Here is a 19,308-nt window from a genome sequence, read left to right as displayed (position 1 = left end):
GGAATTGTGAGGAAAATTTTCTAAGCCTTTATAAGTCAGAGTTGAAATCTGTCAACACTGTTCAGTTTATAAGATGATAAGGGCTTATCCAAAGGTTAAAAGGATCATTTCTACCTTCCATTGATTTACCCCAAGTTAACTCACTGGGTTTTGGATACTGTGCATTCTGTTGAATGGCAGAGTCCCTCTGCCAGCCTTTTCTGTGGGCAGACTTTACTCTTCACTCTGTGAGGTACCTAGTTCCTCTTTACACCTGCTCTCTCAATGTGGGAATATATTCTTTTTAAAGTTTCAGCTTACCTCCCCCTTTTAAAATACAGTAGATCTGTTTCCCACTTTAAAATTGTTTTGCCAGAATACGATAACCACACTAGGTTTTTCTCTGTCGTGAGCGGGCTTGTCTAGCCATTTGGATTTAATTGGGAAATATGACTTTCAGGGAGGTTTCTTTTATAGGATGAGATGGGAGGGTTAGGATAGCCCGACTCCAAAATCAGTTCCTTAACTTGGCTTTATACATGGCCTTAATTCACAAGCTGGTCACTCAATCTTGTCTTCATCTTGGCCGAATTCCTTCAACTTTCATAATATAATATGTCTTAGCATATTCTGGTGTCCGTGTTTCTTATCCCACTGAGGTTACAAGTCTACAACTAATTATCGTATCCACTGAGATGTCCGTAGGTTATAAATGATTGAAGAATATTGCTTATCAATTTAAATAGAGCAGACATCTCAGTTAACTTTGCGTTGGTTGCCCTGCATTTCTGTGGCTGCAAAACCACTTGGTGACAGACCAGAGGATCTGTCACTGTCCAATCTGTGAGACTGGACGTGAGGATGGGGAGAGAGTGGGTGCCGAGAGCATTTCCACTTTTTGCCCCACACACTTTTGTATTTTAATTTTTTCAACAACATAATTAAAAATTAGTTTTAATGTTCTTAAGGAATCTCCCCATAGATTGCTGATTAGCTCAACAGGGAAAAATTATAATTATTCGGGGAGAATTTGCACACCCCCTTGACAAGATGACCAATATTGACAACAATGAGCAAGAGGTAGAGAAAAAACAAAACAGGATTTCCCCCAGTTGATAACAAACGAGAGGCAGATCAGTCATGTGGTTTGGGATGTGATATCCTGGGAAAGACACAGGCCTCTTTTATAGTATTATAGCTACCTGAATATAATCATAAGGAAGGGTGCGATTGGCCCAAATTGAGGGACATTCTATAAAATACCCGGCCTGTGTCCTACAAAGATTCTAATATCACAAAAGGAAGAAGACCGTGGCACTATTACTGATTAAAATAGATTCAAAGATATGATAGCTCAATACACTGCATGATCGTGGACTGAGTCTTCCACCAAAGGGGGGGAATGTGTTGTGTTGGAATGTGGATTGTTGATTGGATCAAAGTGTCAACAGTAAGTTTCCTGCGTTTGATAACGGTTTGTTCCTAAGAAATGCAAGGAACTAGGGGGTCTACTTGCAAAGGGTTCCGAAACAACATATTACAGTTTTAAGTATATTGTAATTGAAAGCTTTCTAACATAAAATAGTAGGAAAAAAGTATGTGTGTGGGTATATACATATATATTTTTTTTCCTCCCTGGACTTCAGCCCTTGATCTTTTCTTGATTAGTTCTCAGGTAGGGGCTTGCTATTTTTATTTCTTTATGAGATTCTTGGGGGATATTTTGTTGGTCTGCCAACATTTGGGAATCACTTAGGTGGTAGCTAGATTATAAATTATCCTTTTAGGAAGAGTTGCTAGAATCATTTTGAGATTGATCAGGTGCCAATAGATAAGTGACGGAAACTCTCACTCAAAATTGGAGTAAAAGGGTAAAAATTGCTTTTGTTTAGTTTAGTTTGGGATATGAACATGGTATCATAATTTTGTACTTTTTCTGGATTTTAGCCTTTTCAAAGCAGCCTACAGTTGACCAAATGATTTGCTGTTTTTTATATACCACAAAAAGTAAATATTTTACTAAAACTTCCATTCTCTCACAATTCTGATTAACAAAGCGGTACTGTATGGTTAAGTAGGACACTGTAAAATTGGGCAAAATATGTCCTATTGAGCCCATAGAGTAAAATAAAAGAGATTTTCCCCCATCCAAGCTATTATAGTTTCACATTAGTGAAGTATTTCAAATTCATTTTTAATGGACCACTTCCTTTCAAAATACATGTGGAGGTAGATTTATAAAACTGTAAACAGTTTGTGCATTTTTACAGATTTCCATTGTGTATGTTTGATACTGATTTACCTCTGTTTAATTGTAGCAGAGATAAAGAATTAGTAGTTTTAAACAGTAGGAACTACATGTTCTGCTGTGATCAAGGAATTAGATAATCTGGCTTGTTTGCTTAAGGGGTCTGTATCTTGAGACTTTTATAGGGCAGTATTAAAGCTCTGAGCCTTCTTATTATGCCAATACCCAGAAGATTGCTTTAATGAGAAGTAAAGGGCCTTTTTCCAATTACAAGGGAATAACTGTATTAAGTTCCTGTGTTATGTCAACCTGCTTTGATTTGATTACTGTGAAAGAAATGGATTTATCTGTCAGTGTTACTTAATTAAGCCTTCTCATTGATGTTTTGCAGAGTAATAGAGCGTGGTTTGCACATTTGAGCCTAAATACAGAGAAAATTGGCCTAAAACTAAGACATGACCCCCGATGATAACATGTAACATTGATCATATGACCTATTGCCAGGTCACAGGCTGCCGTGTTAAACACAGGTAGAAGAGTTGTAATCTTGAAGGGATAAATTGAGTATCAGTCTATGGCAGTGATTATTTTAAGCAAAAGGGACTGTGCTGGAAAACTGGATTTTAGGGAAGATTTTTGAATATGTAAAACTACTGGCTTCACCAATATTAATCATCGTCTGGAATGGGGAGTGAGAGGAAATGGGCAGAAAAGAAACGGGAGACGTAGATTCTGTTAAAGTATAAAAGGAAACAGAAGAAAAAGAAGAAAGCAAAAAGAAAGAATGCCATTTGGGAGTAGTGGGCCACTGTGGTTAGGCAGAGCAATTACTGCCTACAAATATTTCAATTAAGCCAGCCTCCCCTTCTCAGAACCTCACAAATGGCACCCCTGGGAGAAAAGAAGTATCAGGAAAGAAAAGAAAAGGGAATAACTGTTATATGTTTCATCTTGGCACTTCCCCCTACCCTCACTGGAATAAAGTTAATAAATTATTTATCAAATAGGGATTTTAAATATCAATTTGTATATATAGAGTCATTATAATATTATGGATTTTGTAACATCTAAATTACATGCATGATTTGAAAAATACATGTATAATTACATGCACACGATGTCAGAGTTATATATTCTGTTTTGTTAGGAAATAAAGCATAGCATATTCTTAAATTTGTGCTTCTGTTGTTTACAATTTCTTTTCCCGAAGGCATCTACCTTTTATTTCTTGCCCCCGTGATGTATATTTGTAAATATGCACATTTTTAAACTGTACCCATTTTTTCACATTTAGTTTAGATACTTTAAAGCTTATCTGTGTAATGTTGAAGTTTGATGTATTCTCTCTTAATTTGAAATAAATTTACTCTCAAAGAAAATCGTCTTCATTGAGACTTAATTTTTATGAAAGTGCTTTTAGGTTGGTCACTTTCAAAGGTCCAGGGCCCAGAGACAGTCCAGGTTTTCTTGCCTCAGTTGTTCATGGCTCTTGTTTGGGGGCTCCTGTTTAGAACAATGGCATCCTGAGAGGACTAACTTCTCTTTAATATGAAGACCCTGACTAGCTAGTCCCAAACATTTGAAAGTTTGCTTAATAAAGCATTCTTCTCTCTGTATTTCATGTTAATTATTCAAGCGAGAATGTCATTCAAATTAGATGATGATTGATACCCCCAAATCATAGGGATTGATACAAAGGCCTCAAGGTTACTTTTTGTTTTAATTTCATAATTCACTGTCTCTGACCTTGAGTTTCAAAAAGACTTCTGAGTTTCAGAATAAGGAACATCACTGATGTATTTATAATGTAGTACCTGTGCACTTTATTTTGTATTTTCATAGTATCTGAATTCATATTATATCAAAATTCTTTCACTGATATTGCTACACTATGGAATTTAACTTCATATCATAATGGACACTGAGATTTAGTGTTCATTTCTTTAAAAAATGGTTTATTTGGAGCTTAAGAAAAATAATACTGTTTTAAAGGACATAGTAACAAGTTCAGTTTGGAGGTTAATAAAAGCTAAACTATTGCAGTAATTTCCCCTAAGAACAAATATTTTTCCAGTATACTTTCTCATCAGTATATCCATTTTGCCTTTCTTTATCATACATATAAAACACTATAAGATCATGTCATACTTCACCTTTGAGTTTCAGATTTCTTTTCTTTTGATACGGAAATCCATTACCTCTGAGCAAGGCAGAGTTGGCAGCAGTCATCTGAAAATCAAAAGCCCAGTCTGCATTCTTTATGTCAGTCACATATGCCTTGAAATTTGTGTGGGAGGCATTGCCACAACCCTCATCTTCTGCTTAGTCAGATTTGGGAAGTGGTGGAAGCCGCTCATCACGTTTCTCATTAGTGCTCAGATCACTCATTAGGAGGCATCGTATCTCAGTTTTAATAGGAAACAGAAACGACCCTAGTGATGTGGACATCGTCTATCGATGTTTGAAGCTCCTTGAGTCTTCCTATGTCTGCCCCGTGCCACTACTTGACTTCAGATTACTCTAGAGCTCTCATTATACTGGGTGCTAATGAAAATGTGCACATCCTTAACACGCTCTTTGCTGATGAAATATTTTGAACTCTAAATTCATCTGGCACTGACGGAGAGCATATGCCATCGCAGTTTGTACGAAGGGCTCAGCCAAGGGTTCTTCCTGGACTAGGAAATTAGTGGGAGCCACAGATGTACGCAGTCTGCGAGTCTCCATGATGGTGTGGAGGATGTTTAATGGTGTCTGTGTTGGGGGGAGGAGGATTTGAGACAGTGTAGACTTCAACATGTTTCAGATTGATTGTCTCTCCTGGAAGAACTTGACATCCTCCATCTCCGAGTGCATTCTGAATGTGTAGAAATTTTCATTAGGAAATCAGTGTATTTTTATACAAGAGCAGGAGTTTGTGGATCGTTAGAGCGAGGCAGAACACCACTTTGAGACGTTTCTGACTTCGTGAAACTCTGGGGTCCTGGCTGTTTGGCTGGTATAGACTCAAAGTACAGAAAGGACCAAAACAAAACTCAACTTCAAATCAATCAGTCAGGTCACCCTCACACTTGTTTATTTCAAATCAAGGTTCAACGTACCTAGTATTCTGTTGATATTCTTAGCTTGGGCCTCTGGTCAGCATAGGTCACCTTTGGCAGCATATTATTTATGTATTGCACAAAGAAGTAAGACATATAAAAATAATATTCTAAAGGAAATTAAGTCACCAAACAAATCTAACATTTATTGAATTCTTATTGTGGTTATGCTGTAGATGTTTATAGAGAAGGTGGGATTTGTTTAAATCAAGTGTTTTGGATGTTTCTAAGATCCAGGAGAGTATTTAAAAGTCTCTGTGAAGGTTGGAGTCATAAAAATGTGAGAATGGGATTTTTTTAAATAATGGAGTAAATCGGGTACCCATAGTAGGCATTGGTGACTATGATAGGTATTTACTGTGGGCCAGGTACTTCCCTAAGTGTTTAAGAAGTATTAATTAACTCATTTACTTTAAAAATAACTTTCCTTAAGGTTGCAAATACTGTTATCCCTTACCATCTGTTAGAATACTGACTTTGGGTGGGTCTTGGGTTTTCCCTTCTGTTCTCCTTGACCCAAGAGGCCATTAAATTTTCTAGGTTGGCAAATGTCCTCAGGGCAAAAATGTCTTTTCTTCTCCCTGGGTTCCAGCCTTCACTTTGATTTTGGCTTGATGATTCCTTGCCATCTTGTCAGCTCATTAGTAGTTTAAAGAAGATTTAAAAAAAAAATGTTATTCATCATTTTTAGTTTTCTGTGGGAGAGTTGTCCAAATATACTAAGCCTGCCCTATTTCCAAGAATGGAAATCAAACTTGCTTATTTTATAGTTCACAAAAATGAGTTCAGAGGGGCCAGTGACTTACTCAGACCCGAGAGCCGGTCCCCGTTGAATTCTGGGCCTTCACTGCAGCTCCCAGCACCGAGTTTCCTAACATTTGTCTAGTTGGTTTGATAGGGTCAATCTCACTGTCCACACAAGGGAAGTGGAGATTTGAGGAATCAAATCCTAAGTGTAATGAATGTGGATGGGAAATCATGGAAGTTAGAATTTTATCTGTGTATCTTTCCTCCGAAGGGAGTGTTTGGTCCTAATTCTGCCCAAACTAGCTTGTGTTTTTGCTCAGAAGTGGCCAGTGTTTTGGAGGGGGCTCATGCAGAACTAATCAAATAAGATGAAAATCTGTGGGTTACCAGCTTGCCTCCTAGAACAGTCATCAATCCCTGGATGCTACGGATTCTATCTTAGTTTAGGGTAAAATGAGAAATAAGAAAAACCTTGAACATCCGAGCCCGTGTCTGTTTTTTTGGAGTAGTTTCTGCTGTTCACTTGCATTTTCCCTTTTCCTCTTTCCGCCTTGGATGTTACCTTGCTGTCTCCCCTCTCATCTTGGGTAGAGGCTGGAACAGAACAGGGGAGAGGCGAGAACTAAGCATGCAGAGGCTTCATCCCAGGCGGTTTTTCATTTGTTACTAGAGAACCTTAATAGATCTCATATGCCTTCTTCAATATGCGGTGTAGTCTCACCATCTAGATCAGTGGTTCTCAACCTTCCTGATGCCCGACCCTTTAATACAGTTCCTCATATTGTGCTGACCCCCAACCACAAAATTATTTTTGTTGCTACTTAATAACTGTAATTGTGCTACTGTTACTAATTGTAATGTAAATATCTGATATGCAGGATGTTTTTAGGCGACCCCTGTGAAAGGGTCGTTTGACCACCCCCAAAGGGGTTGTGACCCACAGGTTGAGAACCACTGATCTAGATGTAACCACCTTTTTTTTTTTGAGGCAGTCTCACTATGTCCTCCTTGGTAGAGTGCCATGGCGTCACAGCTCACAGCAACCTCAAACTCTTGGGCTTAAGCAAGTCTCTTGCCTCAACCTCCCAAGTAGCTGGGACTATAGGCGCCTGCCACAACGCCCGGCTGTTTTTTTGTTGCAGCTGTCATTGTCGTTTAGCTGGCCCTGGCCAGGTTCCAACCCGCCAACCTTGGTGTATGTGGCTGGCACGTAACCAATGTGCTACTGACACCGAGCCTAGACATAACCACTTTTCATACCAAAACATTGTCGGTCTTTTCACTTTGTGCTGTTCTAACTCATTTCAGTAGGAACCCGTGAGCCGACCACAAGATACTGAGGGCTACTTACGTAGATAAAGCCTATGTCCTTCCTATGAGGAGCACATTCCACACTTTGGTATGATATAAATATGTAGCTTTGTGGCTGTATGTATACCCACTTGGTTATTTGTGTGATAAATCCTGTGTATTTCCTGAAGTGTCCTATGGAGCCAGCCATGCAAACATCAGCATTGTGCCCGTTGCTGACACTGTGGGCAATTATATGGCTTTCTGCCCTCTGTTGGGAGCTCCACAGACACTTTCTGTTAGCTTTAATACCAGGATTAGTTACGTCTCTTGTGAACAATTTGTGTGTTCTTGTCTGATGAGGTCATTGTCAGTCTCGTTTCACTCTTTCCCTACTTGATGGCTTCTAAAATTTTGACCCCCCTCTAGCAAATATCCAGTCTTTCACATTGTGCATTTTGAGAAACTCACTATACCTCCGGAGTTCTATTTTTATTTTCCAGTCTTTTGAGTCTCTCAAATATTTATTCCATATACAGTAGAACATAGCTGACCCCCCCCCCCCCCACTACGTTGACCACCTCCTGGAGTTGACCTAATTTTCATAGACCGGACATGCACCATGTGTACCTATCAGCACAGGGGGGGCCTCGTTCCTCGTGTTGACCACCTTTGTATGTTGACCAGTCTCTTTCAGTCTCTTGGGCAGTCAACTTACAGAGGTTCTACTGTGTTTTGTGGATACAAGTGTGGGTGTAACCTACCAAATAAATATATTCACTCTGTTTGGGGAGAAATAACAGGAGGGAACATTCCCTTTGGTTGTAGAGACATGAATAATTCTTACCAAGGGGGCTTTATGGTGTTGGGGGGAGTATGATTTCAACACCTCACAGCAACCGTTTTTGTGTCTCAGCCTTGCCATTTACCGATCCCTTAAACAAGGTTTTTATCTCATCTGGCCTCAGTTTTCTCATATATAAAATCAGGATACTATTACGGCATTTGAGAGGCACAGTGTCTGACATATATTAATTTAAGCTCCCTAAATGTGGGCTGCTATTGTTTTTGAGAGACAAGGGACAGTTTAGGCGGAGGGAGTAGCAGGGATGACCACACGATGGTGTAGAAGAGGACGCGGGTCCAGGTATCCCAGTGGGGAGCGAGGAAGGGCCAGCTGCAGGCCCTGTGCAGACTTGTCTGTAAAAAAGGGAGTCTGGGCAAGAACCACTATGATGCAGATGTGATGAGAGTGCGCACTGGATGCTGTTAAAACCAATAACCCAAAAGAGATTTTTTTTTTTGGGGGGGGGGACAGAGTCTAAAGCTGTTGCCTTTGGTTCTCAACCTTCCTAATGCTGCGACCTTTTAAGTTCCTCATGTTGTTGTGACCCCCAACCATAAAATTATTTTTGTTGCTACTTCATAACTGTAATTTTGCTACTGTTATGACTCGTACCGTAAATATCTGATATGCAAGATGTGTTTAGGCGACCCCTGGGTAGAGTGCCATGGCGTCATAGCTCACAGCAACGAGATTTTCTTGCCTCAGCCTCCCAAATAGCTGGGACTACAGGTGCTTGTGACAATGCCTGGCTATTTTTTGTTGCAGTTGTCATTGTTGTTTAGCTGGGTTCCAACCCGCCAGTCTCGGTGTATGTGGCACCCTACCCCCTGAGCTACAGGCGCCGCCCAACCCAAATGAGATTTTTAAGATGTGGAGTGATTCAGGCAACTGTTGATGGTTTGGGGCATGCATTTGGCTTGTGTTTCTGATAGCATCATCTTGTGGTTTTCCAACTCCTGTGTGCTTGAAAATTACCTGGGGATCTTGTTAAAAACACAGTATTCTTGGCTTCATCCTTAGAATTTGAGACTCAGTAGGTCTGAGATGGGTCTTAAGAAGCCAGTTTTGAAATGAGAATCCCTGCTGATTCTGATGAAGGTGGATGGGGCTTTGAAAGGCATTTTGAGAAATCTTTGCTAACTAAACTGGGAGGTCTGATGAACTTCAAGGGGAGGAAACATGGGGACACATGCCTTAAAAGTAGCATGTTTACATTCCTTATGAATTACCATTATCCATGCCATAACGCTGTCTCCTCTTTCTATGGATAACTGAGTGCCAGTTGTATAGATTTTTTTCAAAGATAAAATATAATTACAATTCATGTGATTGTTCTATTATATTTATTAGGTTTGGGAGAGTTAGCTGGCTGTTCATCCTTTAGGTCTAGCAGGAGGCCAGAGGAAGGAAAGCCTGTTCAACAGAGAGCTATAAAAGGGAGGCAGCGGAAAGGAAGGTGCAGCGGTGTGAGGTCAGGAACGGGAAAGATGGAAACGGGAAAGGAAGGGAAAAGAGCAGTCAGATGTGATTGGTCCAGAATCTATTTGTGAAGGAACCCAGCCAGTATTTAACCTGTTTTGAAAAAGCTAGACTTCCAGCATTTTTAATTAGTGGATTGCTCGCTTTTGAAATTGCCCAGTTGGGAATACTCAAGTTTTGATGTGTTTTATCTGCCTGCTAATTAGCAAGCTGCTTGGTTGACCATCATTTTTCCTTTATTCTGTGGGCAGAAGATGTATATGAAGGTTTCTTGAAACATTTCTGCTCAAGTAGGGTTTAAATGCCCAAGACACTGTGCATTCAGTACTGAATTACAATTCAAATGCTAGGGAGTCTTTCCTCCAACTTGATTCTTTTTGCTCTAGCTCAGGACTTCTCAGTCTCTGCACAATTGACATTTGGGCCCGGACATTTCTTATTCTGAAGAGCTATTCTGTGCATTTACAGAATGTTTAGCAGCCCTCCCTGGCCTCTGTGTGCCCCATGCCACCTCTCCTGAGTGTGACAACCAAAAAATATCTCTACACATCGCCCAAGGGCCTCCAGGAGGCAAGATTGCCCCCCGTGGGAACCACTGACCTGGCATTGTGGTGCCCTCTCCTCCACGCCTCTGCCTGCTTTTCATGTTTAAATTCTCTTTTAAACTTGAGAAGATAAAATGAGTCCAAACAATTCTAAGCCTTATGATAGATTTAAGGATTTAAATCTGTCCTTCCATTACCTTTTGGTCAAATTTAAAAGGAGAGATCTCTCAAATGAATCTAAGTTGGCTATTTAGGGGAAAAGAAAGTCAAGAAGTGCCAGACATTTGAAAGCTTGCGGTGGTTGGGACATTTTGTTATTTATACCAAATCTTTTTTTTTTTTTTGACTGAAAATATGTGGTTTTTGTTTATAAGAGAACCATGTAAGCTACAAAACCTATTCATGTGAGAATCCCAGAGGGTTCTGGGTGTCTTCTCCCTGTACTTTAATTCGGTGTATATAGGCCAGGCTAGCATGTTGGGCTATTAGACAGCTGATTTGGGGAAACATTTTACACTTTTGCTCTACACTTAAGGGAGTCCAGAGAGCTTTCGTGACATGCCTTAGCAGGGGTCCTCAAACTTTTTAAACAGGGGACCAGTTCATCGTCCCTCAGACCGTTGGAGGTCGGACTATAGTTTAAAAAAAACAACAACTATGAACAAATTCCTATGCACACTGCACATATCTTATTTTGAAGTATAAAAACAAAATGGGAACAAATACAATCACACCGCCTCATGTGGCCCGCAGGCTGCAGTTTGAGGACCCCTGCATGGTTTACAGTTTACTAATTTTAAATGTCCACAGGGGGAAATCTATTTACAATTTGCATTATCTTCTGAAGTACCAACTAAAAAAAAAAAACCCCAAATAATATTTGTCATTAAAAAGAGAGAGAATTTAATTTAGTGTAATAAGTTAGTTGTTGTTCCTCTTTGGTCTCTTAAAATATTCTAAAACACTGTGTACTCGAATGTATCCAAAAATAAAGCAATTAATTATACTATGATTACTTCTGCTGGTAATAAAATAGCAGTAATAAAAGGAATGACAGTGGAGCATTAAGAGAATAAACAGTATCACTGAAATGGCAGGAAACACAATAAATGGGATTATGTCTCCTGAAGCAAAGTTTCACACTTCCTCCTCCAGTTCTGTCAGACGGTGTTGGTGATGACCGTCTGTTATCAACCCCGATCAAGATAATATAAAAGTGAAACTTTTTATACTTATGAAAGTCCTTTCATCAAAAATCTCAAAGCCATTCCTAAATATAGAGTGACTGATCTTTAAAACACTTTGTGTTTTAAGCAATTAATATGGTAACTTAGCTGTTAGACTCTTCAGCCTGAGTATTCGCTATTTGAAGTGTCGACGGAACATTTTGTTATCTTCTCAGCATTAAAAGTTCTCTGCCACAGAGTTTAGAAGAATCTCAACTTTTTGGTAGTTTATGTACGTCTTTTCGCTATCATTTTTATCAAAATAAAACATTGCCTTGTAATTTAATAACAACTTTCATTTCCATACCTCAAAGCCCAGATTAAGGATCATAGGCCAAATGGTATGTCGAGTTTGGGGGAAAAGAAGAAGAGAGAGACAATATTGTCTTAACTTAAAAAACATTAAAAATAAGGTGGTGCCTGTGGCTCAGTGAGTAGGGCGCCCGCCCCATATACCGAGGGTGGCGGGTTTAAACCCAGCCCCGGCTGAACTGCAACCAAAAAATAGCCGGGCGTTGTGGCGGGCGCCTGTAGTCCCAGCTGCTTGGGAGGCTGAGGCAAGAGAATCGCAGAAGCCCAAGAGCTAGAGGTTGCTGTGAGCCGTGTGACATCATGGCACTCTACTGAAGGCAGTAAAGTGACTCTGTCTCTACAAAAAAAAAAAAAAAAATTTGAAAAAAAAAACCCATTAAAAATAAATCTAATATTCCTGCAATGTGTTGGTGGAACTAGACTACTGAATACTGTTTTTTCATCTTATATTTTCTGGTGCATACCTGTTGCCTTGTGTGATAAAACTGGGCTAGAGAATAAAAAGTATCTGAGAACGGCTCAGTGCCCATAGCTCAGTGAGTAGGGGGCCAGCCACATACACCAAGGCTGGCGGGTTCGAGCCCAGCCTGGGCCTGCTAAACAACAGTGACACCTGCAACCAAAAAGTAGCTGGGCATTGTGGTGGGCGCCTGTGGGCCCAGCTGCTTGAGAGGCTGAGTCAAGAGACTCACTTAAGCCCAAGAGTTTGAGGTTGCTGTGAGCTGTGATGCCACAGTACTCTACCGAGGGTGACACAGTGAGACTCTGTGCCTCAAAAAAAAAAAAGTATCTGAGAGCCTTGTGGCCAGGATGCTGATGAAAGTGTTAGTATGGATATTTACTCCAATTTAACTTTTTGGGGATTGCAGTTGTGCTCCTGTATTTCTAAACTTACTTTGTCCAAAAGATTTTAATACAACTTTTAAGTACAGTTTCACGTCTATAAAAATAGAGGCTATCAAGGATGGAAGTAATTTTTATGTTCATACCTCTGGTTCCTGAGGGTCCGGTTCATTTCTGCTGTGAATTTAAATGAGTTAATTTAAGTAGATGGGTCAGAAGCCACTATCATCATGGTAGCCCTGTACCTGATTCTTAATTAAAGGCAACAGGAGATTAATTTGAAACATTAATTTAAAAGTGCATATACAAAAAGAAAAAATTATTGCAAGAAAGCCTAAAGAACTTTTCTCTTGTCCCTAGATGTAGAAGACAGAAGTAGCTCAGGGTCCTGGGGGAATGGAGGACATCCAAGCCCATCCAGGGTAAGTATATCTAATCTTTTTACCCATAACCAGACATTCCACATATGTAAATTGACAAACAGAAGGTGAGATTTTTTTTTATTCTCTCTCTCCCTCTCACACACACAGATTTACATACTAAGTTTAATGAAGATCCGCTTGGAATCTATTTTTCATTCTCTTATCAGGTGCTGTTATTGAACTTGACACCTGTTTCACTCCTCCTAACCAGAGGAAAAATCCTTTATTAAATATTCAACCTTACCATTGCCAGTTATCGATCCAACATTACAGAGCATTATTTGTCTTAACTTAAAAAAATTGTAATATCTCTGTAATATATTGATCTGAATAAAATATTGAATCATCCTGTAGACATAGTGTGAGGTTGTGTCGTGACAATATACATAATGAGAGTGAGTTCATGTCATTTTGTAAACATGTCATTCCACCAGTAGGGCTTTTGGTCACTAGTTAGATTCATTCATTGATTTGGTCTCAAATTTTTACTACTTTTTTTGTGGTTTTCCTCCATTAATTCGTTGTTCAATCGGGTATAATGGAGTAGAGTGGTGTGGTTAGGGATCATCTGTTTTTGTACAAGTCATTTCACCTCATAGATCTTCATTTTCTTAATTTATAAAATGGAGTAAAACTAGGGAGTCATCTAATTTCTGCTAGTTTAAATATGCATGATTTTCTAATAAATAATGTCTATAACTATCATTTCTTAGACTTGTAAAATCCGTATCAGTTTTTATGATGTACATACAATGGCCCAGATTAGAAGTGGACTCAGTGTTCATGGTAAAACAAACATCTCTTTCTCCCCTGCTTGATATAAAGATGAAGCCTTCCTCAGGGGTGGGTAACATTTTATAGTAAGTGTCTACGTAAAGTTGGGAGGAGATGAGGTCTGTATTTTGGCATTTAAGGCAGGGAAGGTAATCAAACTGTCAACATGCGGACATTTTAGAAAGTCATAGTTATACATTTGCACCTGTCCTTGGCATGGTGATCCTCACCCTAGGCTTCAGAGTGTGGCAGGATCTTTAAGCTTACCAGCGACTTCATTGAGCCCTTACACCAGCTGTCGAGTTTGACATTCTAATGCTTTATATGGATGGGTTGAGGAAATCTTTCCTCCTCCTCATGTTACAGTCTGCACTTGCAGAAATAAATTCATTCTCCTCAACAGCACTTAGAGATGATAGACCTCTCTATCAATGAGTTCATTCACATTTACTTAATTTCTTATGATTTTTCAGTTCAATATTCCTAGTACTTTTACTCATGTTCTGGAGAACAAGGTCCATTTGGAATCATCCTGATTTGCTTTAAAAACGACCTTTGTTTTCGTTAGCTGTCCTGCCACTTTCCTCAAAGAATATGTTGGTGAATCGTTTTGAATGAAAATATTACAATTTATATTTTCTAAACCAATGAGTTTGCGTGAGGCAGATTATTTGCAGCAGACTTGTACCCAGACAACCTTGCCGAGTCTTTCCTCTCTCCTCTTAAAGTGGTGATGCTGTCTCCAACCTTGCAGCACTGTGTTGAGAATTAAATTAGATAATGTACAGTAAGCTCTTAGGACAGGATCTACACTGCAGACACTTAATAATAATTAGTATGCAATGGCCAGCATAGAAAAGGGGAGTGTAAGACGCATGCTGGGTATTTAAAATGTGACATCCTTTTATATACCAACATATTGGCGCAATTGCAATATGGTATCACTCAAGGTAATTTTTATCAAGGAAAGGTGATTGAAAATGAAGTTGCTTTTGCTTAAGATGCCAGTCATTCTCCAGTGAAGTGACAAGTCTCCTCATTGTTCCTGCAGCCTCCATCTTTTTTGTGTGGGCAGATTCTGCCCTTTGGCTTACATGCCAACCGATACCTCTGAGTAAATTTGACTTAGTCTTTATGGGCATTTCAACCAGCTGAGCAGAATGACTCCTCCCAGCCCCCCTTTTGGTCACTTTATACACTTTAGTAGACTGAAATTTGAACAGGCAATGCAAATAGTTTTAACTCTTTTCTATATATTGTTAAATTTCTGTATATTGTTAAATTCCTCCATTAAAATTAAGTGACTGGGCAGCTTTAAAACATTGTTTTAATTTTAAATTCTCATTAAAACAATGTGATAATTGTAATAATTTCTGCCCAAAATTGTCTGCTTTGCAACTGTTTTTGTGTTTGTCCAACTGCAAAAGTGCTAATTGATGTTAAAGTTTTGATGTTTGTTCATAGTTATATCCTAATATTCTTAACATTGTGTTAATTACTTATGCAAAATTCCAGTTCTCTTACAACCAAAATAGTAACTGTAATAAAACATCAAAACTTTGATATTGTAAAATCAAATGATGTTGTTGAAATGGCTCTACCTTGTCTTTCAAAAGCCATTCATTGTGTCCTATGGGTAATTTTTCCTTATAGTGCAATTTTGCTTTAATGTGGTCTTATCAAAATAATTTTAATATGTGTAACATTTTCTAAGTGTCTGATATTTTACATGCATTATTTCATTTAATTATGTCATCAGGTCCATGCACTTAGTACCATTACTATTATTCCCAAGATTTCCCCACTATTATGAGGAAAATTTGAACTTTGCAGAATCAAGAGCTCCCTCCCACCTGCTGTACCTCTGAAGGTACAGGCTCCTTCTGGAAAGTTCCACAGAAGGAAGAGCGGATTTCAGTTTCTCTGAGTGGGAGAAGTTTTAGTACTGAGGGTATGTTTATATACCACTTTGTTAATATGAAATTATGATCTATTTCATTTACAGAACTATGGAGATGGGACTCCCTATGAGCATATGACCAGCAGGGATCTTGGGTCACATGACAATCTCTCTCCACCTTTTGTCAATTCCAGAATACAAAGTAAGACCAATTTTACATTAATATGCACTTTTTGAATGGTTTTGTTTTACTATGGAAAGGGAAACTGTGCCCCAGACAAAGTTTCTGTTTTAGGAACTTGGTTATTTAGCCAGTTTACTTGCCGTAATCTTCAGCGGTGGGTAACTGTTGGCAGTATGTGCCTGGTAATAGTACATCAAGGGCTGAGTCTTACAACCATGTGGCATAGTCATCAGATAATTTCAGTGATACTGAATCTCTGTGGATATTTTTTCCTGGTTAGTTAATAAGGCATGTATCCCAACTTCAAAGTCACTATGATAGTTTTCTAAGTTAAGGTGGATGAAGTCAAAGTCATGAATAATTAATATAAAAGTATCATTGAGCCTGTTGGTTGGCAATGATGTATAGTCAATGTTAGCTGTGAGTTTTTATTAAAGGGGTTATGGAAATAAGCAGTGTTGATGGTCTCCATTTGCTTACATCAGAGTAGTGCATTCAAGTTGACATGTAAAATCTGGCTGTGTGTTTACCAAGGCGTGAACTGTTTAGTGCTATGGATCTAGGCAGACCTTGTCCTCCTCTACTGAAAGCAAGCTACCTGTTAGTTGGCAGCTATCTGTGAATTTCCAGCGTGCCCTTCATGTTGGCGTTCTTAGCATAGTTTTTCTGTTTTTGACTACCATGTGGGGATGTTTATTTAACAGCAGTAACCTTAACAATGAAAAGATAATTCATAATGGCTTAAAAGGTCCCAATGGATACTTACTTTGGTTTTGATGGAAAAATGATTGTTGTTCTAGTAAATGTGAGTTCTTAACAAGATTAGTAAATCTCTGAACCTGGCCAGATTCTGTTGTGAATCTGTCAATAAATGAAGTTAAATTTTCTTTTTTTTTTGTTTTTGGCCGGGGCTAGGTTTGAACCTGCCACCTCCGGCATGTGGGACCGATGCCCTACTCCTTGAGCCACAGGCGCCGCCCATGAAGTTAAATTTTCTAGCATAAGTGGTTGGACCATACTCTAAGGAAAACACACAGCAATGGTTATATCATTCTGAAGCCATAACTGCAAATGCTTGTAAAGAATGTCCTGATTTTTAAACCTTGGAAGCAATACCTAATGTGTGGATAGTCCTTGAATTTCAGTCATTTTTTTCAAAAATCATCCACTTCATATAAAGGAATTTCAGATACTTAACCCACAGTAGTTAAAGCGGAGAAATACTAGCAGCTTATTTTTGATGAGTAACATTATATGTTTGTGGCTTTGCACATCATCCCGACTTTGACAACCATGGAGCTGAGTTGGGTCACTGGCTGTTCCTATTTTTGTGTTCATCTTGACATCAACATGGTAAATTTCATATTTATGTTTTAACATTGTAATTGGAATAAATTCTAGTTCTTTGCCAGTTGTCAATAAGGAGTTTATCAAGTTTCCTGTTTTCAAGACACGTAGATATAAAGGACTGGGTACACATAGTATTTGCTTAGATTTTAAAGAACAACTTTGGACTCTTCACTGTCAACCGTAATAATTTGAATTCTAACACCTTTCTTTATTCATCTTTGCTTGACTTTATAAAATACAAAAAGTTAATTTGAAAATAATAGTCTTCAGAAGCAGCACCTAAAGATATAATTACTTCTTCAGAGGATTCTAAAATTATTCTTTAACAAACTGTAGTACGTAAAAGAGAATAAATGAATTACGACTCATCTTTACAAGTTTATAAGATGTGACAAAAGTTTTATGGTAAAGAGCAACTTGGTAAGTCAATATGCAAAATACACCAAGCAATCCAAATGTATTAAATCACTGTTCTTGTACATGTTTCCTCATAGGCAACTGTTTTACAAATCAAGTTAGTTTTTCAATACAAATAGTATTTAAAATATAAGTGGCCTGACAGTCTAGAGCAGAGAGAGCTGATTCTTTTCTCTACATTGTTGTTTAAGCTGCAAATCCATGTCAGCCTCGCTCTTTTATCCTGTCTGCCCTCCTTCCCATTAAACTCTTAAATATGGAGGCCAAGACAGTCTCCTGCTTTGTGATAGGAAATGCTCCTATGTCCACGAGGCTCCCACCCACTGTTCCCAATGAAAGGACTTCTCTGTTAGATAAGCTGTCTGGCCTGAAACATGGCTCTTTATTGTTTACAAACTGCTACATTTTCCACCTCAAGAAGATTTTTGCACAGAAAAGAATTGTGCTTGTGCTAAATGGTTTATCTGACATTAAGGGTGCAGTGTCAGACTCGGGTCAGGGAAGTCGCCCTCGAAGGGAGTGGGCATTAAGAAAAAAAAAAGTAACGGACAAGGGGAGAAAAGACAATGAAGCAAGCATGAAATACTTTACATTTTTAGTTTAGAGAAGAATTTACAAATGTATTTTTAGAGAACTGACTCTGATGCTGCATTAAAAACTCTTTCCATTGCTATAATTTCTCACATCCAAGCCGCCTTCTTGATTTGCTTGTGTGTCTCAGGGCTAGATTCGGGGAAACAAAGATTCTCATTGATTTTGCCCAAGCTGCTGTTGATCTGAAATGAAACTGCATTTTTGGTGTTATGTTGCACTTTTACAAAGAAAATCTAGATCATTTTCAGGAAATGAAGGATCTCTAATTTACGAATGGTAATAAAGACAAAGTGAGATAGATCTATTACTTTAGGGAACAATTTAGACTCATAGAATATTTGCTGTGTTCGACACTGGTCTTTCTGTCCAAGCACATATTCTGTGTCACGACCTTTGTGGATATTTTCCTTCCACCAAAAGAAAGTATTGGACTTTAGTGTAAGTTTTTTGACAGCAATCTGATATGCATGCTCAGATTCTTTAACTGGTTTTCATTAAAACTACAAAGTAATTCTTTACATTTCAAAGACTTAATTCTGCTGCTCTGTCACATTAGGGTAAAAGCTACAGCATCAGAAATAAATCAGCTACTTTATTGCAGCAGATTCTCTATTGTCAAATCCATCAAGCCTGTGACTGAATTAGGCGTCTGTTACAGAAATAAGTGACACCAATTTTACGGGAAAGAGTTATTAACTGCAGATGACCTGATTTTTTTTTTTTTTCTTTTTTTGGTAAACTGATCACTTAGTCAAATTTTATTGACTGAGAAAAGAAAAAAAGCACTACACTACTCTCTCCTTTTGGGAATGAGTTATTAGATATTTTGTTGTTTATGTTAGTAGACTATTATTGCAAAGTATTGGAAAAGTAATAATCTGATAGTTTGTGAATCTCTAAAGTAAAAATAAATGGACACACACGTGTGTTTGTACATGCACTCAAGGTACCTGTTGCTCTAGAATTAGTGACGCTACTTGGTTTATAAGTCTTCATAAGCATTTCTGCTGATTCTATTGCTGCCTGTAGTTACAGTTGTCACACAGTATC

General features: G+C 38.5%; 1 protein-coding gene across 8 annotated transcripts in view; it reads left to right on the top strand.

Annotated features, from left to right (window-relative positions):
• TCF4 (transcription factor 4) overlaps positions 1 to 19,308 on the top strand; it is a 375,650-nt gene that overhangs the window by 108,575 nt on the left and 247,767 nt on the right. For all 8 annotated transcript variants that reach the window (XM_053571075.1, XM_053571071.1, XM_053571076.1 and 5 more), the window contains 2 exons: positions 12,978 to 13,039; positions 15,819 to 15,915. In XM_053571075.1, the coding sequence (XP_053427050.1) occupies positions 12,978 to 13,039; positions 15,819 to 15,915 (159 nt within the window). The remainder of the gene's footprint in view (positions 1 to 12,977; positions 13,040 to 15,818; positions 15,916 to 19,308) is intronic.

Source organism: Nycticebus coucang, chromosome 19, assembly GCF_027406575.1.
Source record: "Nycticebus coucang isolate mNycCou1 chromosome 19, mNycCou1.pri, whole genome shotgun sequence".
In the NCBI taxonomy this organism is placed as follows: domain Eukaryota; kingdom Metazoa; phylum Chordata; class Mammalia; order Primates; family Lorisidae; genus Nycticebus; species Nycticebus coucang.
Note: the sequence above shows the minus strand (reverse complement) of the source record. Positions and strands in the feature narration are given on the sequence as shown.